Source organism: Motacilla alba, chromosome 20 (assembly GCF_015832195.1).
Source record: "Motacilla alba alba isolate MOTALB_02 chromosome 20, Motacilla_alba_V1.0_pri, whole genome shotgun sequence".
NCBI lineage: Eukaryota > Metazoa > Chordata > Aves > Passeriformes > Motacillidae > Motacilla > Motacilla alba.
The window spans coordinates 5,979,026-6,006,382 of NC_052035.1; the positions used below are offsets into that span (position 1 = coordinate 5,979,026).

At 55.0% G+C, this 27,357-nt stretch overlaps 2 protein-coding genes across 2 annotated transcripts; one reads left to right on the top strand and one right to left on the bottom strand.

Annotated features, from left to right (window-relative positions):
* The first annotated feature begins 4,227 nt into the window (after positions 1-4,227).
* LPIN3 (lipin 3) lies at positions 4,228-13,154 on the top strand. The gene is made up of 20 exons (XM_038158857.1): positions 4,228-4,279; positions 4,954-5,154; positions 5,491-5,586; positions 6,353-6,552; positions 6,727-6,894; positions 7,330-7,450; positions 7,608-8,031; positions 8,633-8,732; positions 8,854-9,017; positions 9,100-9,193; positions 9,373-9,442; positions 9,532-9,624; positions 10,193-10,254; positions 10,398-10,527; positions 10,766-10,914; positions 11,079-11,165; positions 11,964-12,116; positions 12,401-12,512; positions 12,602-12,705; positions 12,813-13,154. Exons 2-20 carry the CDS (start codon positions 4,963-4,965, stop codon positions 12,955-12,957), a joined length of 2,664 nt encoding a protein of 887 aa, XP_038014785.1. The 5' UTR covers positions 4,228-4,279; positions 4,954-4,962; the 3' UTR covers positions 12,958-13,154.
* An 861-nt stretch (positions 13,155-14,015) lies between these two features.
* Positions 14,016-25,778, bottom strand: EMILIN3 (elastin microfibril interfacer 3). The gene is made up of 4 exons (XM_038159426.1): positions 25,359-25,778; positions 22,185-22,307; positions 19,056-19,303; positions 14,016-18,545 (listed from the first exon to the last, which is right to left on the bottom strand). Exons 1-4 carry the CDS (start codon positions 25,553-25,555, stop codon positions 16,651-16,653), a joined length of 2,463 nt encoding a protein of 820 aa, XP_038015354.1. The 5' UTR covers positions 25,556-25,778; the 3' UTR covers positions 14,016-16,650.
* Positions 25,779-27,357: the final 1,579 nt, after the last annotated feature.

Sequence of the window (27,357 nt, forward strand, 5' to 3'; positions counted from 1 at the left end):
GCAGAGAGGCATGCCCAGCTCCTTGAGTCTGCCTCACTGCTGGATTGTCTGACCTCCCTGCAGACATTTCAGGCCTGTGAAGAGGCATGGAGCAAGGCAGGATCTAGGGAGATGCATCCCAGGCAGCTCAAATATTAAACAGCTGTGAAAATCCCAGAGAAATAAGGTATTGGTCAAGGGAGGAGACAAACCCCTCATGAACTCCCACCTTGGAGGCAGCTGGAGAATTGGCTGTGGCCTGGCTGGGCTGCAGCAGCAGTCAAAATGTGAAGAGGGGGAAAAAGAAGCCCCTCTTTTTGACACAGCTTGTCCACTCTCCCACCCTGTGACCAATGACACAACTTGCTTTCTGGGAGAGAGGAAAATTTAGGGGGCTCCTGGGCAGTTTGTGGGTGCTCCCAACTGCAAAGCTGATGGATGGATGGATGGATGGATGGATGGATGGATGGATGGATGGATGGATGGATGGATGGATGGATGGATGGATGGATGGATGGATGGATGGATGGATGGATGGATGGATGGATGGAGTTTTTCTAGAGAAGCCCAGGATCTCAGGATGTTGGGCTTTCAGCACAAGAGTCAGTAGAGGTATGGGGAGCCCACAAGGCAGAGCTGCCCCATTGGGGTGAAGGCTGCCATCCAGAAGGGATGGGGAGTGCTGGGATGCAGGACAAAAGCTGCCAGGTTGGGTGTGCCTGTGAGCTTTTTGGAATGCAAGGAGCTGAAAATATTTCATCTCAGTTGACTAATAAAGAAATCTGTCTTGTTATGCAAAGGCTCATTGCAAACATCTGTGGGCTGTGGAGTTCCCAAAAGGGGAAAGAAAGCTCTCCCTGATGGAGGAGCTCCTGGGGGAGGATGCACAAGATTCACAAGAAACTGGGGGGTGCAGGATTACAAGCACAAGAAGGAATGGATCTGCAAGGCTCACCTTCCAAAAAATAGGAAAGGGGAGTAAGAGGAAGTAGGAAAAGCAGCTGGCAGGAACCAAGGATGATTTTATGGCTTTGCAAAAAATTACCTCGGCAATTAAAAGTGTTCTAAGATTTTTGGAGGAGAAAGAAGGGAAGGAGAGGGAAGTAAAAGCCTGGATTGAGGGGAAGGATGCAGAGAGGAACAGCCATCACTCAGAACAGCCGTGGCACAGCTGGGGATCTGCTACATGGGCATGGGGGCACAAGCAAAGGTTGGTGTGTCAGGAACCAGGAGTACAGATAGGTGGGGAAAACCAGCTGGGCAAGGAGCCTTGGAGGTAAATGATGGGGTCTGTACTTCTGCAGGGTGCCCAAGTGCCAGGAGGTCATCCCTGTGTCCAGAGCGTGGGGGCTTGGAGCCACAGCAAGGCTGAGCTGCCCGCTTGCTCCTGCTGGCATTTTGTTCCTTCTCCGTATTCATCTGCAGACGCACTCAGCTGGCTAAGGAAGAAATGGTGTCCTGCACTCAGATGTCCTTTGCTGAATGTCCTCTGCAGCATTTTTACCAGTTACCAGGCATTTGCAGTCCCCCCAGTTAACAGGCATCTGCATTGAAATCTGCATCGAAATCTGTCCTTGCTTTTGTGTTCCAGACCTGAGGTTTGTGTTACACCCTCAGGGCTTGCAGGATGTAACCCCTGCCCTGCGTGAGACCCATTCCAGTGGCATCAGCAAGCACCAAGGACATCACCTGAAGTGTCACACCCGAGGTGTCTTGATGGAGATTCCAGCAGATTCCTCCCCTGCTGGGCAGAAGTGCCCAGTGGCCTGGCCATGGGCTGTGGGGTTTGGTGGCAGCTGCCTGCCCTGCAGTGCCAGCCCACCCTCCTCAGGGACTGCAGCCATGTCAGGCCATCCACAATAGCTGCTTTCAGTCCAATTTCACTGAGGGGCAGAGCTCTCAGAAGACTAAGCTGCTGGAAAATAAGCTTCATTCCGCAGCAGATTTGCCACAGCCTTCAGGAAAGTTCCCATGTTGGGACTGGGATCTTGTGCCCAGGCCATGCTTGGCACTGGACAGGCACAGGGGGGATGTCTGTGCCTCCAGTTGCCATCAGCATAACTGAGGAAAGCGAGGCACTGGGTGCTAAGAGGGCTTGCCTGGGAACAAGCTGTGGCATTTCTGCAGATCTTCCATCATCTGGGACCAACAAGCTTTGGATCCTTCTTCTCAGGGTGTAAAGATGTCCTAAGCAGCCAGCCTCGATGCTTGGTGCTTCCCTGCCCTCACAGCACAATGTCAGCTCCATGAGTGATGTGTTGGAGAGCCTCCATCCCTGAAGTGCCGCCACTCAATCCCCATCACTCCAAAACCCAGCAGAGAGGCTGCTGGGGAATCACCAGCGCACAAGTCAGGTAAATACAGGACAAAGCCCACACCAGCCCCATCCCTGCCCTGGAGTTATACTATAGTGGGTGTCAACGCACTTTTTGGGGACCACAAAAAAGCCCCACCACCTCAGTTTCTCACCTGAGTCCACCCGCCTATTCCCACATCACTTCCCCTCTGCTCTCAGGCTCCCTGAGATCTGGAGAGCATCAATTTTCCTAAAGAGTCTGCTTTATGTGCTTCCCTTTCACCGTGCCCGCTTTTCCCATCCCCATGGAGACGATGCAGGGCAGAGGAGCCCTGGTGTTTGGCCACCCTTTATGTCTCATTTAGGCTTCACCGTGTCCTTGCAGGACGGTGGGTTGGAGAAGGAAGGGTCTGCACGGGCACAAGGCCGCTGTGCCCGGGGCTGCGGGGGCAAAGGGGCTGTTGGACGAGCCCCAGGCGCCGGTGCCACCCCCGAGCCGGCCGCGGCCCGCAGAGGCCCAGCGGGAGGCACGGTGTGCAGCCTGGGGCTGCTCCGAGACGGGCCCTCCCCCGGCCCAGGTGAGAGGAACGGAGCAGCAGGGAGAGGAGGAGCCGAGGCTGAGGGCTGCTGCCGGCACAGAGCAATCCCGGCTTCAGTTCTGCCCCGAAGTCGAGGAGCGGCTGAGGCTCAGCAGCTGCCCGGGTAATGGAGGCCCTGCTGGTTTGCAGCGTGCGATGGTGGGAGCGCGGCTGTGCCTGTGGCTGTGGGTGGGCGCAGGGTGTGCTGCTGGCAGGGTGGCCCAGGATCAAGGCACACTGGTGTCAGCAAAGCACTTGGTTTATTTTGGGCGGCTCTTTGGCTCCGGAGGTCGATGTGAGCTGTCGGCAGGGGAGGACTGTCCCCTTCATCCTTCACAGGAGCTGCATGGCAGAGGGCTGTGATCCTGGCAGGTTTGCGGGCTGAGGGCTGGAGATGCCCCATTCCTCTAGAGGGTTTATTTATTGAATATGACTTGAAGACCATATCTCTTGCCCTGTCTGCCTATTGCTCTCTCTCCAGACTATAACCTACCCTTCACCTCCCTGACGGGCCTGCTCCATCCATGGTGGGGCTGAGGCCTGCAGGGAAAAGCCTCTTTCTCTACATTCCCCGCCTTCCTCCAGCCACCCCAGGTAAGACCCACAGGGAATTAAATTCACTCGCTGAAAACTGTGCCACAGCCATGCAGTCCCCAGCAATGAGATGCCTGGGGAGTGGGCAGCTGCCCGTTGAGGCAAGGGTGGACAGTGGCTCTGCAGAGGGGACATGGCCCTGGCACTTGTTTTGCTGTGTGGCTGCAGTGTTGTGTTGAGCTCTTGCACCCTGTGTTCACCATGAAGGTGGTGCTCAGTGCGTCATATCTGGGAATAATTACCAAGCCCCCACCCCAAATCCTATGGAATTTCTCTGCCCAGGACTTTCCCTATACACTTTTCAGGTCTGTGTCAGTGTATGTCTCAGCTGGAAGTTCATAAGTGCTGCCTGGGGAGCATTGGGGTCAGTCTGATCATTCCTCCTCTCCAAAACTGCCCCCATGTACAGAGAGGAGCTGTCTCCCATTTGCTGCCAGGACTTGCAGCATGGCAGGGAAAGCAGCTGGAGGGCTGCCTGCCCTGGCAGCAATGCCTGGGAAAGCTGGGCTCAGCAGGTTGGTGAGAGGCCTCGTGATCCGAGCCCCGCTCACAGCAGAGCTGATGGAGCCACCGAAGCTTCGGGAGCTGGCTAGCACTTCCCTGCTGTCATCCTCCAGAGAGGATCTGAGATTTGGGCTTGCTCCTGGCTGCCAGGGAGAGGTGGGGGACAGGGCATGGAGCGGGAACCACGTCTGCCTACTCAGACTGCCCTCCAGGAGGGATGTCTGGGAATGGGACAGGGCTGAGCTTATGCAAAACGGATCGGAGAGGCTGGATGCCTGCTGGGCCAGAGGGCTTGTCACGTGGCATATGCTTGTCATCGTCCCTTTGGGTAAGGAACCAAGTCCCCGCAGCTGCCCTTTGGGTAGAGTGTGCACTGGGTGCTGTGCTGAGAGTCCCTGGGGACACCACACCATCACCTGGCTGTGCTGCCCAGCACAGAGTTCTGGCTTGTACAGGAGCCATGTCTGGCCAATTCTGCAATGCCTAAGTGGGATATCTTTCCTTCTGAGTGGGAAATGTTAGGTTTAGACTTTATTCAAAGTGAGTGTGTGGTGCATGGAGCAGCTCAGATGTCCCACCTCTCTGCCATGAGTTGTTTGGGAATTTCTAAGGACAGTGCAGGACAGGAGGTCTCCTGCCAGCCCAATTCTTGTTTGAATGGGATGTTGACAGTTTGACTGTGCGGTGTTGCTGTGAGGTTGTATTTGCCCTCTCAAGGAGGAAGCGTGATGGTGTATCCCAATGGCAAGGACGCCTCTCCTCCAAGCTGGATGCAATAACTCATGCTCTGGCTTCTGTCCTGTTTTCTGGTGCTCACAGAGGCCGTGGCTGATCTTCATCAAAGCCTCAGGTGTTTGCCTCAGTTTCTCTAGAGGCTTACCTGTCCCCATGATGGGGCTGTGTTGCAACCATGACATGACTCTCCTACACTAAACTCACATTGCCTTTAGTTGTTGGAGCTCTCTTCTCCTACCTGGGTCTATTTGTGTCTCTTCCTTGCAGTCTCAAACCATGAACTACGTGGGGCACCTGGCTGAGAGCGTCTTTGTCAAGGTGAAGAAGCTGTACCATGACCTGAACTCCGCCAACCTGTCGGGCAGCATCGACGTGGTCGTGGTGAGGCAGCCCGACAACTCCTTCAAGTGCTCCCCGTTTCATGTGCGCTTTGGGAAGCTGGGGGTGCTGCGCTCCAGGGAGAAGGTGGTAAGTGCTGCCTGCCCTGGGCTACACTTCCTTTCCAGTGTCTCCAGAGCCAGCATCTTCTATAACCCAAAGGTTATGGAAAGATTTTGTTTGAGGGGAATGGGAGCCTGCTGAAAGGGTTGCTAAGTTTTTGAGGGGGATGCCCCCAAATGGAGCCCATCCATTTCCAGGGTGGAATGTGATCTCCAGGAAAACTGGGAGAGGTTCCTTGCCTCAAAGGCTGTGTGGCTGTCAGCCCCGTGAGCAACTTCAACCCATCCCCTCCATCTGGAAGTGCCCCTGTGCTCCAGTGGATGAGGAGGTTCAGATGGACAAACTGCTTCTGTCCCTTGCTAGGTTGACATTGAAATCAACGGAGAACCTGTGGACCTGCACATGAAGCTGGGAGACAATGGAGAGGCCTTCTTTGTCGAGGAGTTAGAGGAGCGTAAGGTTGGTTATGAGGAGGTGCTGCATGTGTGTGTCCTGGTGTGACTCCCTGGAAGTGCAGTGTTGTGTTAGAATGACCAGGTTTGGAATGCTGCTCTTCCCCAGAGTGACTCCATCGTCCCATCTGATGTTTTCTGTGTCTGGAAAGGTTCCTGCTCAAAGGACCTTGCAATCCATGTGGTGGAGCACCCTGAGGGAGTATTAGACCAAATATCTGCATCCCAGACTGGCCTCCATCAATGGGCAAGGCTGCTGGCCACACAGGTGGATATCTTGGAGCTTGGCCTCCCAGGGAATCTTGTGGCAGGGATGAGAATGAGACAGATGCTGTGGCAGGCTGCCTGCTCCAATGGGAAGTGGGATGAGACTAGTTGTGGCTTCCAGAAATCCTGGAAGCTCTTCTCTCAGGTGTACTTGTGGTCACTGCTGGCTTGGGCTGGGTTTGGAAGTAGGAAAGGGCTCTGGAGTCAAATCCCATTTGCAGCCTTGGTAATTCTGGTCTTGTGGTGCCATCTTCTGCCTGTCTCTCCTTGACCATGTTAAGGATGTCTTTAGCTTGTGGCTGGATCACCCTAATATTCTTTTATTCACATGTTATAGGTACAAATCCTTTCCTTTTAGGCCAGGCCACAAAACCACCCCTGAGCTGAGGGCTTGGTGGTGTTGGTTGTGCTGTTCCATGGTATGCTCCATAGAGAGCAAGGAGCTGCTAGGCTGAAAAGGAGTGTGCTGGAGGGAGCTGATGGGCTCTGCCCCATCCCTGTTCCAGGGCAGCGTCCCCTTCCTCCTGTGCACGTCCCCCATCTGCAAGGATCACTGCCTGAAGGATGCTGTTCGACCCTCCCGTGGGCTGGAGGCCTCCAGCGCTGAAATGATCCTGCACAAGAGGAGGCGGCGCAAGAGAAGGCCCAGGAAGAAGGTGCTGTTGGACTCAGATTCTGACAGCTGTGATGAGACCAAAAAAGAGCTGTCAGCCACAAGGTGAGCTGCTTGGTCTGGGCAGGGTGATGCAGTACGTCAAGCCTGTGGGTTCATTTGGTGATGCCTACCAGTGCTTGAAACAGGGGGAAAGTGTTGGCAACTGGAGCCCAGTCTCCTGTGGAGTAGAAGGCCTGGGGGAATGGTGAAACTGGGTATTGCCAGCTTTCTGGAGAGGAGGCTGCTGCTTGAGAGTAGCACAAGTTTCTTCTCTTTCCTCCTTTGCAGTGATGCATCACGCTCGTCCTTTGGTGATCTCCTTGAAGTAACTGGGTCATTGCAGTCCCAGGAGATATACCCGTACTCCGATGGGGAGCTGCTCGAAGGGGACAGGTAATGGGCAGAGCCAAGATGTTCTGCTCAGCTCTGGTGAGAGCAGGGCACATGCCCCATGGCAGGGAAGGAGGTATGGAAAAGTGACATGGAGGTGTCAGGAGAGAAGAGTTCTCCTAGCTTGATATGGTGTGGCTGGAGGAAAGCTCAGAGACCACAAGGGACTTGTGGCTGTGGCCACAGGTGTGAGAAGCCTGTGTGCACAGGGCTGTCTGCTGATGAGCTGCTCTGGGCAACTGCTGGCATAGCACTTTGCTTCCTTGGGCCTCAGCTTCCATAGATCTTGGTCCTTTAGGAGTGACAATCTTATAGGGTAGAAGTGACTTTATGGGAAACCAGCGTTACAGGGTTCTTGGCCCTAAATGTCCTTGCACTGATAGGAGAGCAAGGGGCTGCAGGGTAGGTGAGGCCCCACATCACCTTCTCTTCCTGCAGCTTCATGCTGAGCCATCGATCTGCTCCCAAAAGTGATTCTGAACTGGAGATCAAACCACAGGAAAGCTTTTCTCTAGGGGTTGAATCCCACATGAAGTGGATCTGGGGAAGGCTCCCTCAGGTAAGTCCCTGCTCTTGCTCTTTTGCTGGGAATGGGTGTCCAAAAGACCTGCAGAAAGCAGAGGAGGCTGTGACCAGGCAGCCTTAGAGAAGTTGTCTTCTTCTGTGTGATGCTTTGGGCAACTTCCCATCCTCAAACCTGTTCTTCTTCCCTTGAGGTGAATAAATTGGTGCAAGTTAAACCAGCCATGTCCACAGAGATCACTGCTGCTGCAACAACCACCATCTCTGCGACACCGGTCCCAGTGGATGAGGCAACCCCTCTTGCTACCACCTCTGAACATCGAGGAAGGGATTCAAGGCCAGAAGAACCTCAGGACATGCCCCATTCCTTGCCTGTGTCTGCAACTGAGCCAACACCTACACCCCAGGCTGGGAACAGCATCTCCAGGCTGAAGGACGTCCTCCTTGCTATCAGGGCAAAGAGATTTTTGGGGGCCTACTCAGTCCCACAAGAGAAACAGAATGTGAATGTTGTGCCAGAGGTTCAGCCAGATGTGGAGCACTTTGAGGGAGCCACTGCTCCAAGGCAGGTGGGCTCAGAAGGTCCCGTGTCCCAGCTGGAGAGGCAGAGGGGGCAAGGTGAGAGGGTGACTGGTGCTGCTTGAAGTGGTGTTTGAGCCTGCAGATGTGTCTAACTCAGATGAGCCCCTGGGTTGTCCCTTCAGTGTAACTCCATGACTTCTAGGTGTGGTGTGTTTGCTTTGCCTTCTCTGTGTGCTACCAGCACCTTTGCTTTGAAGAGACATGCCTCAGGTGTCCACCTTTCAGTGACCACCCAGCTCCCAGGAAGGCTTTCTTGCCTTATGTTCCCTGAAGTCCATCCTTCATCTCTGCTTTTGCGTACTTAGAAGATTTTTCAGCAGTACAGGCCGTACTTTAATTTCAAGTGTCAGACAGCACCTGGCCTGACTTGTGTCTTCATCCTGAGCTTGCCAAGTCAGGGAAAATCATAGAGAAGCATTTCTGTGCCCTCCTTCACAGTGTATTTAAGGGTCACGCTAGTGCAACTGTCTTGAGGCACTTCTGTTGCTGTTGCCTTACAGCAGTTTTTCCTGTAGGAAAATGTCTGCCCTGCTTGTATGGTACATGGATGTGAGGAAAATGCTGTTGGCTTTCTCGATAGATGCTGGGGTGATTGGAAAGGTGTTTCAACTAAGCTCTCTCTCTTCTGTCTATTAAGGATCCATCAAAAGAAGTCCTCACTTGGGTCCCAGAGCCATTTACCTGGAAGACTACTCCGATCCGAACAAGAAGCCAGTGGCTCTCTATTTGGCCGAGAGGTATGAGTTACCCCAGCTGGCCAAGCTCAGACATTTCTGAGCAATTCCCCTGGCACAAAGGATGGAGGTATTGTTTAAAGCTGTTATCTGATGTCACCACCGTTTCTTCCCTTGCTGGCAGTGACCCAGAGCAGAGTTTGAGTCCTGTGACAGACCCCAGCAACCCTCTGTCTATCCAGCAGCCATCCACCTCGCCTGCCAACAGCCCCATGGACTCTGACTCAATGCCCACAGTTGCCCTGTCACTGTGCGGGGGCCTCAGGGGCAACAGGCAAATCTCTCATGGTAGGTGGGAGGAGAGGGGCAATCTGCAGCCCTGAAATCCTTTCTATCCTCCAATGGCATGACACAGCCTCTGTCCCACCAGAGAAGTTCATGGAACACATGGTCTCCTACCAGGAGTTTGCTGAGAATCCAAGGCTCATCAGTGACCCAAACCTGGTGATCATGATCAACAAGAAGTGAGTGGCCTACTCTTCCTGCTGCTTCATCCCACAATGGACAGCATGGCCCTTTTGTCCCTGTGGAAACCCTCCTGTAGGAATGTGACTCCATCCCAGAGCATGATTGTACCAAAGTAGCTGTGGGACCTGGCCATGCTGCAGGATGGTGATGTACTCATCCCTCTTGCTTTTTCCAGGTATTACAACTGGGCAGTGGCTGGTCCCATAGTCCTGGCCCTGCAGGCTTTCCAGAGGAACATTCCTGAGGTCAGTGGTACAACACATTTACTGGCTATGATTCTCAGCAGGGCCTGGGCTGAGGAATGACCTCATCCCATGTTCTGCCATGTTCACAGAACATCATTGATGAATTGGTGAAGGAGAAGATGCCCAAGAAACACAGAAGATTTTGGTTCTCCTGGAAGAGGAGAGAATTCCCAACAGTGGGGGTATGTTTGCAGCAGTGGATATGACAACCATGTCCCCCAGGGGACAGGCATCATTCTGCTGACTGGCCGGGGTGGGAGCAGGGTCCTGGGGATGGCCTAAGGTTGACTGTGAGGACATCCAGGACCTGGCAAGGTGACTTCTTAAGGTTGCTACCTGTCCCCTTTGGTCTGTTAATGCCTGAGCGGCAGAGCAGAAATGCAGAAATGTGGACCTTGTAGTGGTGAGACCTCCTGCTGTGTACCTGTCATGCCAGGTCCCTGGGCACCGCGTGTGCTTCCTGGTTTCCCTGCCCCACCACAGCATCAGGCTGTGCTTCCTCTTCCATCAGCAGTGTCCCTGTGCAGGCAGGGACTGCAGTGATGCCTCTTTTGGCATTGCTGTTCCAACTGGAAGAAAAGCAAAGCAGCCCATGCTCTTGCTCTTAGCTCAGTGCAAGCACTGCTCAGCAACAACAGAAACATCTCTGTTATCCAACACTGTGTTGAGCCCAAATCCAGAACACAGCCCCATACCTAAGTTACTGTGAAGAAAATGAACCAGAACCAGCACACCCCTCTCTGCCTGCAGCAGCAGCCGAGGCCAAGGAAAGCCAGCATGGAAACACTGTTGCGTGACCTTGTTCAGCAGAGGTGAGCGCCTCCCTCCCAGGCCATCTTCTGGAGTCTGGATACTCCTGTTCTCCTACGTGACTAATTATTCTTAAGTTTGCTTAATAAAAGAGGGTAGAAAGCTTTTTTAAGACTCTGGCTGACCCCTTCTCTTCTTTGTGTAGGCGGGATGAAAAGGAGTCACCCAGTGACAGTGAGCCCCAGCACCCTAGGGACATGTTGGCAGTGAAAGCTCCCGCTCAAAAACCTCTGCCAGTCTTCAAGAAATCCCTGCGGCTCTCCTCCGAACAAATTGTATGTATTTATTCCTCCATCTTCACTGTCCACGTATGTACGGGTGAGACAACCCTTAAACAGGGATTTCTCTACTCCTGACCCCATGTTTTCATAGGACATCCAATTATTTTGCCCTTGTTGGCCACCCTGTAGAGTCTTGGGATCTCTGGCCTGGCTGGGTGGCAGTCTGGCCTCTGGCACCTGGAGTGGTGTGAATTGGTGCTGGTGTAACACTTTTGGTACCCCTCTGCCCCAGGGAAGGTTGAATCTGCAGGATGGCCCCAACGAGGTGGCATTCAGCGTGACAACTCAGTACCAGGGTACGTGCCGCTGTGAGGCCACCATCTACCTGTGGAACTGGAACGAAAAAGTGGTGATCTCAGACATCGATGGCACCATCACCAAGTAAAAGACCTTTCTCCCACCCCAAAATCCTTGTTTTCCCCTGTTAGGGGAAAGTCTCCTTTAAAGCCTTGCATAAGCATGCAGAAGGGAGCACAAACCCTTGTGAGGTGGGGGTGGATACTCACCATGTTGGATGGCACTAACCCGGCTTCCTTTCCTTTGAGATCCGATGCTCTTGGACACATCTTGCCACAACTGGGTAAAGATTGGACTCACCCTGGGATTGTTAAACTCTTCCACAAAATCCACCTGTAGGTATTGGGTCAGCTGAGTTCAAGGGGAAATGGGAAGCTGATTGAGTCAGAGTCAGGGCTTCTTACTCGCTGGGAGCAGATGCTGGCATTACTTTCCCTGGAAGGAGTGTGTGTCAGTGAAGGCTTTGCTGAAGACAAGACCACCTAAGGTCACCCCTGAGAGAGGTGGCACGGGGTCCCCAACACTGCGGTGCTGGTACCTCTCTGGGCACCCAGCAATGGCTTCCCACAACCCGGGGGACTCACCTGCAAGGGGTGACACCAGCAGTGAGTCCCTGCGGAGCCTCTAGCTTGGTGCCTGGCTCCTGTGGCCACTGAGAGGCACTGTGGGCCCGTAGATGGCCCGTTCTGGCCCCGGCAGGAGCATGGGAGGAATGCACTCCCGTGGATTGCAGGGTTGCCTCTGGCCACTCGGTACCACCTCTGCCGAGCTGTCCCCTGCCCGGGAGTCTGCAAGGGCTGGGTACAGCCCTCCACAATTGACAGGCAGTGCTGTGGGATAAAAGTGGCGTGTGAGAGTGCTGAGCACCAGTGGGACCATGCAGCTGGGCTGGGTGGATGTGTGGCTGCTGGGATGAGCAGGGAGGGTGGTGCAGGGGCTCCCAGTGTGAGGCAGGTGGGGATTTGGCTTAGTTGGGGTTTCCAGATAAGGGATTCATGTTCTTTGTGGAGCCACCTTGCTTACTGGAGTAAGATTTGGTCTTAGGCCAGGTACTTGGGTATCTCCTCCTCCTCAGAGCAGGAGAATGATTTGCCCAGACCACAGCTCAGAGGGGCTCCCTGTGTTCTCTCTAGGAATGGCTACAAGTTCCTCTACTGCTCGGCCAGGGCTATTGGCATGGCCCACATCACCAAAGGCTACCTCAGATGGGTCAATGAGCAGGGCTGTGGCCTCCCCATGGGCCCCATGCTGCTTTCCCCCAGTAGCGTCTTGTCTGCCTTCCACAGGTACTGTCTTTTCCTGCACTTCCTGTGTCCCTGGGGACAGCACCCCCTTCCCCAGCTTGACTCTGAGGGTTGTCCTGGCCTTAAACTGCTCTGCCCTCCTTGGTGCACCATGCCTTTTGTGGGTGGCAGCAGGGGAGCTGCCTGACCTTGCTGGAGCTTCTCAGTGAAGCTTCTGATGCACAAAACCTCTTACCCTTCAAATCGCTTCCCTGAGCCCCAGACAGCTTTGGTGCCCACAGTCCTGGCCAGCTGATGCCTCTGTGACCGTGTCTCCTGTGCTGCAGGGAGGTGATTGAGAGGAACCCAGAGGTGTTCAAGGTCCCCTGCTTAACAGACATCCGAAAACTGTTTGCTACAAAGTTTCCCTTCTACGCAGGCTTTGGGAACAGGCCCAATGTGAGTGGTCTCCAGGTGTGCAGGGAGGGCTCAGGCTGGGTGGTGGTGCCTTCTGCAGCTCTCATGCCATGCTGGCCTTCCTTGGGCAGGATGTCTACGCTTACAAGCAAGTGGGGCTGCCAGAGAGCCGCATATTCACAGTAAACCCCAAAGGAGAGCTGATCCAGGAGCTCTCAAAGAGCCAAAAGTCAACGTAAGCAAAGTGTTTATTCCTCTGCATCTTTGGGATGACCCAGCTTTGATGCAGAGAAGCATCAAACACCCAATGACCCCAATGTAACTTCTTTCTTACCCCCACAGGTATGAGCAGCTGTCGGAGCTGGTGGAGGTCTTCTTCCCTCCTGTGGGACGGAGGGGGAGGGCTGCTCTGGTGTCCCCAGAGTACAGCCGTGTTCCCCACTGGAGACGTCCACTGCCTGATGATGACTTGGATGACTCCTCCTAACCCCATCCCTGTGGAGACCTGACCCAGAGCTCTCCTGCATGTTCTTTGCCAGGACTAAATGCTCCAGGTGCACCTCACCCTCCCTGTTTGCTGCTTGGGCATTTTGCACTTGTAATAGAGGTCATGACACCCCTTAGCAGGAAGCCAAAGGGGGTAAGAGGGAGTTCTGACTCTACAAAAACTCCAATTGCTAAACACAAGTTCCTGAAAGCTGGGTCTCTTCTGGTGTTTGTAGCTCCTCTAAAGCCTGGCTCTTTTTTAAAAGGGGTGGTTGTTCACTGTTGTATTTATTGATGAGCCTCTGACATAGCTGTTAATACCTTTGGTATGACCAGTGTTCCAGACAGTCCAGCTACCTGCAGTTTGGTAGCTGAAACTGCCAACCAGCTTGTAAAGGTCAATGGAAGATGCTGTGGTTTTGAGTGTTCTGAACAAAAACCAGTAATAAATAATGCCTTAATTAAGGCTGTCTCTTGTCTGCTCTAGCCCTGTGCATAGAAGTTGGAGCCAGGCTCCAAGTCCTTACTAAAATGTGATTTGGCTTATTCTTATTCAAGCATCCTACCAGGTGGGTTCTGGGGTGATGGGATGCACTTCTATCAAGACCAGGTTGCTAGGAGCCTCATCCAGCCTGGCTTGGATGTTCCCAGGGATGGGGCATCCACAGGCTCTGTGCACAGCCTGGGCCTGTGCCTCAGCACGCGTAGTGAAATACCAGTTTTCTTAGATACAACCTAAATTGACCTCCTGCAGTTTAAAGCCATTCCCCCTTCTCCTCCCACCACAGACCCTGTTGAACACTCTGTCCCCATCTTTCCTGTACCCTTCAAGTCCTGTACAGTTGCAGTGAGGCCCCTCCATGGCCCTCTCTTCTCCAGGCTGAGCATTCCCAACTCTCTCTTCATGGGAGGTTATAAAGTAAAACAAAGGCAGAAGCACTGCTGGGCTCCTTCCTCCAGTCTGGCATCTGCCTTCTCCTTCCCTGACCCTTGTGTGTAAGTCATCTTGTCTGCCACTTCTGGAAGCCACACAAGTCATTTTGATCCTGGAAACCTCAGCAAGAAATACTTTATTTTTTTTTCCTTTCCAGTACAAACAGTTTTTCAGCTTTTAAAATCTGAACAAATAGACATGGTTTTTAAAAACAATAGAACACAGTCTTTTAACAGAATCAGTTATCAACTGCCTCAGAAAGATGCCCATGCAAGCACAACCCCATGGGCAGCATTTCCTTACTCTGCAAGCAATTTTTAAAAAATGCCCAGTTTTGTACAAAGTTCCTTTCATTTTTTAAACATGAATAGCTGAGAACTGAAATAAACTGTCCATAGCTTCAAGTGACTAGTCAGGAATAGTCCAAACATAGCACCATTTTCCGGAAGATCAGATTTCTTCCTTGTCCTAGTTTTGTTATGGCCAGTCCTGGCTCCCTCTTTTCTGGGGAAGCTGTTCCTGTTCATCCACTCTATCCCAGCCCTGGCTGGGGAACAGGGAGCCTGGCTCTTGGCTTGGTTTTCTCTTTGGTTTTCTCCCTGGTGTGAGGGGATGGAAAAGGGGCTTAGGCAGAATGCTCCCGCTGCAGGGTGAGGGCTCCCCTGGCCCATCACAAAGTACTCAGGGTTGCCTTGACTCCTTCCTTCGGCTGGAGGAAAAAATAAGTTTTGTTGTCTAAGAGTGGGTTTTGCAGGATGCCCAATGGCAGCAGGAGGTTGTTCCTCAGCTGGAGAAGTGTCTCAGCAGCTGGAGGGTAGCTCCAAATCAGCAAAGGCCAGAGCAGTGAGAGTGAATTCTGGTGCTGTGAGCACCTGGCAGGGCTGGGAAGTGGTGAGGGGGCCATGTGTCCTTTATGCTCCCACAGCTCGTGCTCCTCTGGAAGGGGAATGAGCTTTTATTGCCTCAGGGGAACATGGTGTGGCTACTGGGCATAGTGATCCCCGTGCCTGGAAGCATGTTTAAGAGAGCTCACCCAGATTTTCTGGGGGAAAAAAGGTGCCCAGATGCCTCTCTGCTGGGAGCTGCTGCTGGTTTGTGCTAGTCAGAGCACAGAGCTGCTCCTTCATGCAATCAGGGGAGGTCAAAGAGGGAATCATGGTGCAGAAGAGCAGGGACAGCCCGGTGAGGGTGACAGGCACTGTGTGAGAGCAAAAGGCTGGCTGGTGTGGGAGGGTTCATGAGCTTCAATGCTGAGAGAAAAGTATGTTCCTCTGCTATAAAGTGCCAGAGTTGCTTGGATGGAGGCTCTTTAATTTCCTCCTCATCCTAGTCATGAAGTCCCCATTGGCTGATCAGTGGAGGGTGCCTATGGTGGGCTCCTAGGGAGAGGTGGATTCTGTGTGCAACAGCTCTGTAGGAAAAGGCTGGAGCTGCTCAGGAACATGGACAACGTTTTCCAGCCTGCCGATTTGTGGGAAACCAGAGTCAAGCTGGGTAAATGGGTTTTTCATTCTCAGCTGAGGACAGGCCTCCAGAGGTGTTCTCACAGATGCCCTGCCTTGTTCCACATCGGTGTTGGTCCCAGTGCTACTGGCATCCCAGTGGGATCAGAAGAGCTTGAGGAGGATGCAGGCTCCTGCTCCTCCACCGCTGCACTCACACCCTGGAGCAGCTGGAACTCTCCTGCCTGGGATGAGATGATGGAGTTCACAGCTTAAGCAATAAAACAGGAGAGAGCCAGAGCTGGAGGACAGGACTGCTCTGTGCCCAGCTTGGTCTCTGCAGAGACCTGTGGACACACCTCTCCTCAGGGAAGACACGAATCTTCTATAACCATCATGTCAGTCCCAGGTGTAACCAGAGAGCCCAGCGAAGTGGGATTGCAAAGCACCAAAGCACAGCAGCCCCCAGAACCATGGGCTTTCTCCAAACACTGCTGCCACAGCTTGTAGCTACTCAGTGTGGGTCTTTGGAATATGGCAAAGGACATGGGGGCAGCATTAGGAAACTGGAATCAGATGAGCACCATGACACAGGATTGTTCAAAAATATACATACACATACCATATATATATATGTGTGTGTGTGTGTGTTTTTCTAATGCACACCCTCATCTGCTCCATAAGGCATGTGCATCTGCATGGAGGAGGGAGCATTATAAATGGATTTACCATACACAAGGAGGGCTGCCATCTCGGAGAAGGGAAGCCAGTTCCCGGAGGGATGTGTGAATACGTGTGTTCTTTGAAATCGACAATTCCTGTGGTGAGTTTTGTTCCCTGCAAGGAGCCCTGGCTCTGCTCAGTCTCTGGATTAAGATGCAGGTGGTCTTTAGGTCAGAGAAACTATTCCTCAGCTGATAACTACGGGGTTTTATTCTTCAAGAATAAATCCACAAAAATAAAATCCAAATAATAATCCACAAAAATAAAATGAAAAAAATGTTTCTGCCTCCAGCTTACTCTTGAATTGTCCTTCTGGGGTCATCAGCCCAGGAGCCAAAGCAACACCCCCAGCCAGGAGGCAGTGACACTGCTGCACCAGGGTCAGGACAGTTGCTGAGCAGCAGGAGGGGAGCACCAGCACAGTGGAGTTAAGGAGAAGTGGGGCCAACAAGATTAAGGGAAAAAAAAAAATGTAGCAGCTTTTCATAAAAAAATTATCCCAAGAACTGTTGTCACATTGGAGTGAGTCTGTGTGATATAATTTAATCCTGTCCTTCACAGCAGGAGAAAGAAGACACATGGCATGGCAGTGTGGCTAATGCTGCCTCCTCTCTGCCTTCTCCTCCAAGTGCCCAACCTGCTCCGCCAGCTCAGAGACCTTGGCTTGGCAGTCAAGCAAGTTGTCCTTCAGTCCTGTTATTTCCTGAGAGTGGGCAGCCAGTGTCCCGTTCATGTGGTCCATGTAGTCCCACAGACTGCCCGTGTGTTTCTCCAGTTCCTCCCTGATGTCGTCCAGGCTGCCGGTGATGGCCCCCAGCCTGCCGCAGGCGCTCTCCACCCGCGCCACCCGCTCGTCGAAGCGAGAGACTTCCTGCTGCAGGCCATGGGCCACGTTCTTGCAGGAGCTCAGGTCGCTGACAATCCTGGCTTTGAGTCGCTCCAGGTCTCCCTTGAGGTTCAGGACACGGCGGTTGCTGAAGAAAAGCTGAGAACCTTGGTCGTTGACCTTCTCCTGGATGGAGTGGACCTCATCCTCAATCTTCCGCTCGTGCTCATCTAGTGAGGAGTTGACATGTGTCATGGTGTCTGAGTACTGGGAGACAGAGTCCTTGAGCCCCGTCAGAGACTTGCTGACAGTGTTCAGGTTGATCTTCAGCAAGGTGATCTCCCCTTGCAAAGCCCCCGATGCTTCCTCCTCGATTCGCCGCTGGATCTCCAGGATGGTGGCGTTCAGCTTGCGCAGGAGGTCATAACTGCTGTCCATCCGGAGGAGCAGGTCCTGGTTCTTGTTCTGGCAGTCCTCAATCTCTGTCCGAAAGGTCTCCACATCTTTGGAGGCAGAGGTGCAGCCCAGGGAACAGGTGCTCTCCAGCGTGATGAGGCGATTCTGCAATGCCTCCAGTGTCTCATCCGTCCGTTTCCTCATGCTGGCAAGCTCCCCTTCCAGCACAGGCACCACTGCTCCGTCCATGCCCATGGGAGAACTGACATTGTTCAGCTCCCCCACGATGGTCATGAACCTGTCCTCCAAGGTCTGCATTTTGTCTTCAAAGGCAGTCCTCATGCCATCCACCTCTGCCACCACTGTGCCTTTCATGCTGTCCTCTATATCAGAGCAGCAGCTCCCAGTTTCCCTCTCTGTAGCATTGAGCCTGGCTTCCAGGTCCTCGAAGCGCCCTTCAAAGAGGTTCCCTAGTGTGACGGTGGAGATTTCTCCATCTAGGCGTGAGTGCAGGTTCTTCTGGGACTCGGAGATGCTGTGAAGGCCTTTCTCAAGGATGTTCATGCGATCGGTGAGGTAGTCCAGGTTGCTGCAGCAGCTTTCCACCACTGTCAGCCCTTGGATCTGGGTCTCCAGCTGAGAGATCTCTTTCTTGATCTCCAGCTCCTTCCCATCCAGCGTCTGCTGCAGCCGCAGGTTGGCGGCTTTCTCCTCCTCGCACTGCTGCCGCACCTCTTGGATGCGGAAATCACACGTGGTCTGGATCTTGCCCAGCTTCTTCTCGAAGCCGTCGAGCAGCTCTCCACGCAGGTTGCTCAGCCTCGTGTCCACATACTCCTCTAGCAGGTCGATGGAGGTGAGGGGCGAGGGCCGGGCGGATTCCAGCAGGTGCTTGATCTGCCCGTCGTGGTCCAGGACCATGCCCCGGACCTCGTGCAGCAGATCTGCCTTGGTTTTCAGCACGTCGCTCACCTCGGTCACTTTGGTCAGGATCTCCCCTACGGGAGGGTACGTGGCGATGTCGGCTTTGTCTGCCACATCCACCAGGCCGTCGGGAATGATGCCGAAGCCCACGGACGAGTCTGGCGTGCCCGGGCTGTTCATCAGGGAGCCAATCATCTTGGTGGTGTCCTCCTGGATGGCCAGCCGCAGGCGGTCCCCCAGCCCACTGACCATGGTGTGCAGGCTGTCGTAGGACTGGGAAAGGCGCCTCACCTCCTCCTCCAGCCGATCCAGGCGGTCCCCGAAGAGGCCGGGCAGCTTCCTGCCTGCACAGGGAAAGAATATAGAGAGGGCACAGTGAGGGCTGGTGCTCCTTTAACTTCCCTCCTTTGAGTCCTTTCCCATAATAACCTTGTGTCCTGCCCTCTGTTATTGTCATTTCAGCAAAATCTCAGCCCACACCTCTCCTTGAGCTATCAGGAAACCCTCTTTCCTCTTGGGATTCAGCCCTCTGTTCCCAAGTTCAACAGCAGGTGATGATAACAGCCCAGGACAGCTTCATCTTGAGGCACTCCCTATCAACCCCAAAATTAATGGGAAAATTCTCTAAATCAATGAGGAAAGGCAATTTTGAAGCTGCATGTTTTGAAAGAGACAAGATTTAAAAAGCAAATGGTCCTCAAAGCAATCAAATGTCAGGTCTCTGGTGGAAAACATGTCACCCACTGAATTTTTGCCAGATTCATGCTCTGCACTGGAACAGAGAGAACCTGGAGGTTCGAGTGCATGACAATGGTGTGGTGACATGGGGACATGAAGCAGGAGCAAGATCTCACCATATTGATTCTTCTTTGGTCCTGGAAACAGGTCAGGGTGGCTTTTGGGATAGGGAGGAAGTCTGGGCATTGGAAACATCTTTTGCCCAGGGGGCATTTTAGGGCTGGGATGCTGGGGCAGAAGGCCAGGCTGGTCTGTCGGGCTGTCATGGCACCCTTCTCCCATGAAGCCCGGGCAGCACCTCCAGGACAGCTCGGTCACTGTCTTGTATCCAATCTTGTATTTGGGCCTGAAGAAGGTGCGGTACCTTGCCAGGAGAGGGGAGGGAGAGAGAGAGAAAACAGTTTAGAGAAACAACCTCAACATCAAGCAATAGAGCAGGGTCACAGTCCTGTTGCATCTGGGAAATCTGGGCACATGGGGAAGCCTGGCTGAAACCCTTGTGCTGCCCCTGCAGACCATGGCCCATCTTCTCCAAGAGCTCTTGCTGCACCATAGCTCATTGCAGCATTACAGTGGGGTTTTGGTCGAGTATTTTTTAACCTGGGAAACTGTGTTGATTTAGAACTGCAGATCTAAGTGTATTGCTGCAATCCCTGGCCTGATAGGTGACTACTGTGACACTGTTTGGACACTTGTGGCTAGCAGAGCACAAGATGAAATGATGAAACTGATTTCAAAAGCCCTGCAAGCTCACATCACTTCCAAGAGGGAAGTGGACTGCTTGTAAAAGTGGTTTGCACTTTGAATTGACCTATAGAATTTCCTAGTGGGATCAAAAAAATCTTCTTCTCAACTGTAATCCTGTCTGGAAGCCCCACGAGGGTTGAAATACCTTTGAAAAGGTGTTTTCTCACTGTGTGGAGGGCATCAGTTTGCTGGGAAGACTAAAGGGGCTTGGGCTGGCCTGGTGAGAGTCTCCAGGGTGATGCTGTGATGTGCACATAGGGATTACTCCTTACCCTGCCTCCTGCCTCAGCTGGGATGCCCTGGGAAGTGTCTCCGTCACTAATTTGGGTACTACAGCATACAAGGTTCAAGCCCAGCTCACACCTTCCCCCTCTGCTCTCACTCTGGATGGGGTCCCACCAGCCACGGGGGAGGATTCAGCTGCTCCCTGCTTCCCTGTGAGGCAGCACTGATGGAACAGGGCCCTGCTGGCACCTGTGTTCCCCCACCAGCTGAGCTGAGCTGCACGGAGCTGAACACAACACTTTTCTCACTGCCTCCAAACACCAATGCTTTAAGCCTGCCTTTTGGAAACTTCCCATCTGAATTTACCAGGGCCTGAAACTCCTGAGGTTTGGTGTTTTGCAACAACACACACCATCAGCCTCTTGTTCTTCTCCAGCATGTTAAGCAGAGGGTCTTGGAGGAGCTGCATAGCCATCCATGCTGCAGAGGGGCTGCAGAAGGCACTAATCCATCAGTCAGGGCAGCACACGGGGCTGATTCCCTGCCATCCATGTCTGAATTCAGTGTCCCCAGCCCAGGCTGCAGCCGCTGGCAGTGCTGATTCCACACGATTCCCAGCAAGATACAGCCACCTCCATACACACCACAGGGCAGGGGGATAAACCAAACCCAAAGCCTCTGCTCTTTGAATCTCTTCAAAATTCCTCAACATCAATTTCCCAAAGGGACAGTTTCAAAACAAGCTCTTCTTGATACTCCTCTTCACAGATGCTGCTGAGTTTCAATGATCCTTCCTTCTGTTGTGTGCAGAAACCTGCCTGGATGTACCACGGGAGATTGCTGCTCCAGCCACTGTCAGGGGGTGAAGAAAGGAGGAGGGTGGCATGCACAAGGCAGAGCACCTTCTCTGTGTCATCCCAGCACCTTCTCTGGGTCATCCCAGCCTCTGCAGAGGAGCTCAAAGCCTTGGACACCTCCAAATCTTTCCCCCCCAGCTCCAAACAGCAGCAAGGGAAAGTCTTTGCAGCCAGCTGCACAAACATTCACTGATGGCCCCGGCACATGGAAAACCCATGTTTCCCCTTTGTCCATGGATGCAGCATCTGAGGCTCTGCAGAAAATTCAGCTGTGAGTCCACCTGCTCTCAGAAAACACCCTGGTTTCACCCTGGTTTTGTCTGAAGGAGACAAACAGAGGGCATCCTGGAGATGGGAGAGGCTTTGGAGATCTCCTCCATGGGTGCCAGCAGCTGCAGGATATCCTGAAGTCCCCAAATGCTGCTAAAACACTAGTGATGGGAAGAACAAGTGAGTGAGTGGGTTCAGCTGCCTGTCTCTGCCAGAAGATGATGCAAGCAGAGCCCGTGGCACCATTGGGACATGGAGAGTCCCAGCCAGCTGCCTCAGGATGGGTACTAGGCTCTGACAAAAACTTCTCTCATCCCAGTTTTCCTCTGTGCTCAGCTCTGCTCCACTCCTCCAGCCTGGGGAGGATGCAGGAGAAGAGCTTTTCTGCACAGAGCAGCATCCCTGGAGGGTGGTGAAGCACAAAGCCCCTGCACCACCAGCACTCCAGCTGTGGCACAGTCAAGTGCTTCCCTCCAGCACTGATGCAGTGGCAGAGTTTTGCAAGTATTTTCCTGGAGCAGGAAGCACTGAGCCATCCCCAGCCACAGGCTCCATTTCCTCATCCTCTCAGCCAGGTTCTCGCCGAGCTGCCATCATTCTGCCACATTGCAGGTCTGTGACAAATTGCTTTCCTACACACCTGCACAGGCGCCTCCCCACTTCCCATGATTTACAGATTTATTGCTGAATCATTGAATATCCTGAGTTTGAAGGGACCCTTAAGGATCTTTGCTCCCAGCAACTGCACAGAACACCCCCAAAAATCACAGCATGTGCCTGAGAGCATTGTCCAAATGCTTCTTCCACTCTGTCAGGCCTCGGTGCGATGATCAACTTCCCTGGGGAGCCTTTTCCAGTGCTCAGCTGCCATCTGGGTGAAAACCTTTTCCTGATATCCAATCTAAACCTCCCCTGACAGTTTCTGAGGAGGGATAGAGCTCCCTCTCCCTCCTGACAGATCCCACCTTGCCTCCTCCCAACACCACTGCCCTGCCACTGACTGCCGTGTCCAGGAAAAGCCCTTCAGCCCCTTTCACTGCCCTCTGGAAAGTGAGGATGCATGGTCAGAAAGGTGGCACAAGGTCTGAGGAGATGAAGCTCTTTGGGAGGGGAAGGGAGCCATGCCCCAGTGTGCCCCATACTCACAGCACTTTCCCTGGGCACTTGGGTCCCCAGCTGCACTTGTGGTACTCAGCCTTGACGTAGCTCTCGGCGCCGTCCTGCAGCGTGCACGTCACATTGCGCTGCACCACGTAGGCACAGTAGCTCCTGGGGGAAACACAGAGAGGCACTGTCACCCCCCCGCAGCAGACAGCAGTGCCTGCACTGCCAGACACTGCCAGCCAGCTCTAAGGGGCAGGAGCTGGAAGGAGACCCCCAGCTTGGGCAGCTGCCAGGGAGGGGCATCACAACCATGCTGCAGGAGTGTGGTTCCTGTCACAGTCTCAGCCATGTTGTCACCAGTGCTGGTGGTGTCCCCAGAGCTGGGCTGTGCTCGGCACAGCATGGACCGTGTGGTGAGACAGGCTGTGAGGACAATCATAATCCCAGCAGCAGCAGTTGTAGGAATAGCATCCCAGGAATAGCTCCAGCAGTGCCTGGCAGGGTTGGTCTGGAGTGCTGCCAGTGCAGGGCCAACCCAAAAGCCTTCAGCCCTTGCTGTGGGTGCTGCCACAGACAAGGCACAGAGAGGAGATGCTGTTCTGTAGGGCTGCAGCACCGTGTGTCCCTCCATCATGGAGGCAGGGACACGGAGTAGATCTGTGATGGAGGCTGGAAACCCCTCAGATCTCTGGGACAGCGCGTACAGAGAGCCTCTTCCCTCCTGCCATCCCCCTGCGGTGGGTGCCACAGGTACCAGTCAGCTTTCCTGAGCCAAGCAGTTGCCAGGCACTGAGGGTAAGCTGGCTGGGAGGAAGGCAGCGTGTGGGGAGGATGTAGCTCTGCTGGCAGGACAGATGGAGGCCAAGGCTGCTCCAGCTGAAGGCAGGGCTGCCGGCAGGAGCAGATGGACTTGGTCCACAGGGGCAGAGACAGCAGGGATGTGTGTGAGGCAGGGATTAAGGGCAGGGGGATGTGGCAGACGGCAGAGCGGGAGGAGAGGAGGGCACAGGCCCACGGAGCAGAGCAGAGCTGAGGCGGGAGGTCAGCAGGATGGAGCAGATGGGCCAGCGCGAGCTGCAGGTGCAGAGAGGTGTTCAGTGAGGCGGGAGGACGTGGCTGCCCCTGTGCCAGCTGGGGGCTCGGTATGGATGGCTAGGGAACACACTTTGTCTTCACCTGTTTGCCATCAGTGCTTGTCCCTCCTTCATTGATCTTTCCCCACTCAGGGCGAGCCAAAGTGCTGCTGCTCTGGCCCCTGACATGGTGAGGGGGCTGGGGGAGGGCTCTGCACACCGACTCTGTGCATGCACACAAACTCACGCAAACAGGAGACACCACAGCCCTTCTTACCAAACCCTTCTGCTCCATCCTGACAGTCACGGTCCCTTTCCTGTACCTCCACCTGCCAGAAGTGTCTCAACATCATCCGGACCATCACAGCAAGCCCATGAGAGCTGGGCTGAGGCCCTGCAGCTGGTTTCTGTGCTCAGCCCCGAGGCTGCTCTCCACAGGCCATGTGATGGCCATGCCAGGGAGCTCTGACTGCATCCCAGCCTGCGACCAGGCAGCTGAGCTGCAGCAGCCCCAGCTGCCTGCCAGTGCCCCCACTCAGAGGCTGCACGATCTCCAACAGCCCACTCAGGGCAGGAGCTCTCTCTGTGAAGCAGCAAGGTGGGAGCAGGGTCATCCTCCCTCCAAGCCTCTCTCTGCTCCCCTCCAGCAGGGATCCCCTGATCCCACAGCCCCATCACATCCCACTTGCTCCCCCCAGGAGCTGCAGCAGCACATCCACCCCAGCCCCTCAGCGAGGGCCCTCTCTGATCCCCTGGGATGGGCACACCACTCCCACTTGTGACTGGCATTTCCAGCTGCCCAGACCTGAGCAGCTCTGCCTTGGCAAGGGACTGCCAGGCTCAGAGCATGAGCAGGGCCCTGTGCTGCTCCCTGCTCCTCCACAAGTGAGTCACTCATCCGTGCACAGGACCACAGGAGAAGGAAAGCCAGCCACTTGTCTCAGCTGGAGGCAAGGGAGTTCATGTGTGTATGTGGAAATTTAGGATCACCATCTATCCATAAATCCAAGACCTGCTTACAAACACCACCAGCTGCCTCTAAGTTAGCTAGTAGCCAAAGCAGGCAGATCCGCTAGCCACTACTAATGAACACTGCCTGCCTGTGACTGCTCGGGTTAGTGTGGTTCTGGCTCGCTCTCCCTCTCAGAACCCCTTCCCTTCTCACACACCTGTGGCAAGCAGTTTTATAGCTCCAGCCTGATGTTTTTAGTGTGAGCAGCTGGAAAATGTTATGGGTTTTTGAAAGTTCTCACTGGCACTGCCAGTATTGTTCATCCCTAGCGTTACTTTATTCATTTCAGCTTGTTCGTAACCCCACATCCTCCCTCTTTCAAAGGAGCCCGGCAGAAACTCCCCTAGCAAACAAGCAGAGAGGGAAGCAACACCCCCCTCTCCGCCCCCAATGTAACAGCTCTTATGCAACTGAACGGAAAAAGTCTACAGTTTGTGTAAAACCCACATTCCTCACGGCCTGAGCTTTCCAGGTTTCTTGAAAACGTATTTAAACTCCAGCATGTATGAATTTTACAAGCAATTCCCTCCAAAGCAAGCTGTTTTCACACATAGGTCTGTGCACTGCCATCCTCCCCTCCCGCACATCAGCACCCCCAGCCCCCCGCGCCGATGTCACGCAGAGCAGGGAGCTGCACCTACCCCAAAACCACACACGGGCACCCCCATCCCCACCTGCCCCAGCGCCGTCCCGCACCGCACCGCAGCACACGCGTCCCCACCGCACGCAGCCCGTTCCCTCCTGGAAATACAACTCCCGGACCCTCCTCTAGATGGAGGGGGGCACCGAGACACTCGCACGCTGCTGCGCTGCCGCCAGCCCTCGCTCAGTCCCTGGCAGATGATTCGGAGCAAGGGATGCCGCGGCCGGTAGCCACGGACTCCCGCCCGGCCAGGGATGCCCGCAGGCGAGCCCCGGGGAAGGTGCCCACGGCCGGCACCGCGGTTTGGGTCCCCGCGGCAGCCCGTCCCCCGGGGATGCTGCCCGTAGAGCCCAGACGCGCGGCCGGCGCCCGGTGGCCGCGCTCCGTTCCCGGTAAGGGACGCCCGACGGAGACCCGGCTCGGTGCCGGGGGCGGCGGCTCCCGGTGCCCTCCGGAGGGGCTGCGCGCCGCGGCCGGGGGTCGCTTACTTGTGCTTGCCCACGGGCTTGCCGGGGCCGAGCTGCGGGCTGGAGCCGGCCGTGTAGAGGCTGTACCTGCCGCCGTAGGGCAGGGGGGCGGCGGGGGGGTAGAAGGCACCCTTGGCGTCGGCGAGGGCCAGCAGCGTCCCCAGGGAGAGGCAGGCGAGCAGCGCTCCGCGGCGGCGCAGCGCCCGCGCCCGCCGCATGGTCCCGGCCCGGCGGCGGTGGAGCGGGATGGGATGGGACGGGATGGGATGGGACGGGATGGAATGGGACGGGACGGGACGGGGCGGCCGCGGGGCTCCGCCGGGACAGCGCTGCGGAGGGAACCGGAGCGCCGCCCGCTGCGCCCTGCCCGGCCCCTGCCCTGCTGTCCCTGTCCTTGTCCCCAGCCCTGCCCGGCCCTGCCCGGCGGCACACGCCGCTCCGTCGCCCGCCCGGCCCCTTTTGTACGGCGGCGGCGGGGGCGGGCCGCGCTCCTCCTCCCGCCCTCCCACGGCCGCCGACCCCGGCCCCGCGGGCGGGGAGACAAAGCGAAGCCCCCCGACCCCCGTTCTCCCCCGTCCAGCCCCCCCAGCGGTGCTCAGCGGTGCTGAGGCCCGGGTGGAGCGCGCTGCCCACCCCGGCGGGGCTGCAGGGGCTCGCACCCTCTCCCGGCCCCCTCTTCTCCCGTTCTCCCGATGCCCCCTCCCTGCGCGCTGGGACTGTGCTCCCACGGGGTAGCAGGTGCAGCGGGGGCTGGAGCCCTGTGGCTTCTGGTCCCCCCCAGTCCCCAGCTCTGCTCTGCTTCGCCCCGGAGCACGAGCGAGAGAAAGGCTGAAGCGACCCCACCGCTGTCCCTGAGGACATCTGCCCTGCTGGAGATTGGCAGCTGCCAGTCATACGGCTGGCACCAGCCGGGTGCACCGAGCATCCCCCAGCGAACCCAGCGCCTGCAGGAACGGGGAGAGGGAAGTAGTGCTGTTTTGGAGCCCTCCCCAGATTTTGGCTGTGGATCCAGGCTCTAGGAGTGAGAAGGGAATCCCTTGCCTTTCCCTGCAGACCCCTGGATTTCCCATAGCCAAGCACATTTCGTCTTTCATGGCTCTGGAAGGCATGTTTGTGTCTCCTTGCCATCCTGCCCTGCAGAGATCCCTGCTGTCCTGCACCCCGATGCCCCCACCCAGAGGTGACCCACTGCAGGGAGCACCCTGAGCACCCTGCCCTGCCCTGCCAGCCCTCCCCAGGCTCCACACCGTTAACCACAGCGGTTCAAGACCCTTTGTGTGAGCCACGGCTGCAAGGTAGGGGGAAAGGGCCCCCACCTGGGGCATGGGCATTTTGGGAGGGGGTAACATCCCTGGTGCTACCTAGTGGAGGTCATATTGAAGCCCTGCAGAGGTGAAGCCATGCCAGAGAGCAGGAAATTTTGTGATATAGGCAGGCAGTTACACCCTTCAGCATCCTACCAAAACCTCACCAGAGGTTTTTGGATGAAACTCCTATTTTGGCTGGCAGAAGCCAGGGAAGCTCCATGCCAAGGTGTGCCATGCTTCTCCAAAACTCTTGGAGGAAAACAAGAGGTGGCTAAGAAAAGGTGGCTGTGTGTGAAATTACAAATGAAGGAGTGAAACCTGCTGCTGGGGAAAGGAGGCATCAAGGCTTGGGCTGAGACAGAGATGATAAGATACCGAGACAAACGGCCTTTTTCAGTTAAAATGAGTCCTTGGCTCGGTCTGAGGTGAGTACGGAAACATTATCAGGAGAAGAAAAATCCATCAGAAGGCCGAGCTGGGAGAGGCAAGCTGGACAGACCAGGCAGAAAACCAAGAGGAGGAAGCCTGAGCACTGAAGCAGTGCATCCTCTTGGTTCAAGCTGCTGCAGGGTGTTGCTGAGCCGCCGTGGCCTGTCAGGCTGCACCCCAGAGGTGCTGCAGCGTGGTTTGTACGTGGTACATTTGGCAGCACATGAAGCAATCCTCATCCAGCTGGTGCACGGAATTGTTCTGCTCGGCTGGGATGCTGCAGG

Coding starts and splice junctions, on each gene's coding strand:
- LPIN3 (XM_038158857.1), top strand. CDS start 4,963: ATGAACTACGTGGGGCACCTGGCTGAGAGCGTCTTTGTCAAGGTGAAG. Junction 9,443..9,531: donor TCCAGAGGAACATTCCTGAG/GTCAGTGGTACA, acceptor CCATGTTCACAG/AACATCATTGATGAATTGGT. Junction 10,915..11,078: donor ATCGATGGCACCATCACCAA/GTAAAAGACCTT, acceptor CTTTCCTTTGAG/ATCCGATGCTCTTGGACACA.
- EMILIN3 (XM_038159426.1), bottom strand. CDS start 25,555: ATGCGGCGGGCGCGGGCGCTGCGCCGCCGCGGAGCGCTGCTCGCCTGC. Junction 22,308..25,358: donor AAGCCCGTGGGCAAGCACAA/GTAAGCGACCCC, acceptor TGTTTCCCCCAG/GAGCTACTGTGCCTACGTGG. Junction 19,304..22,184: donor AAGTGCCCAGGGAAAGTGCT/GTGAGTATGGGG, acceptor TCTCCTGGCAAG/GTACCGCACCTTCTTCAGGC.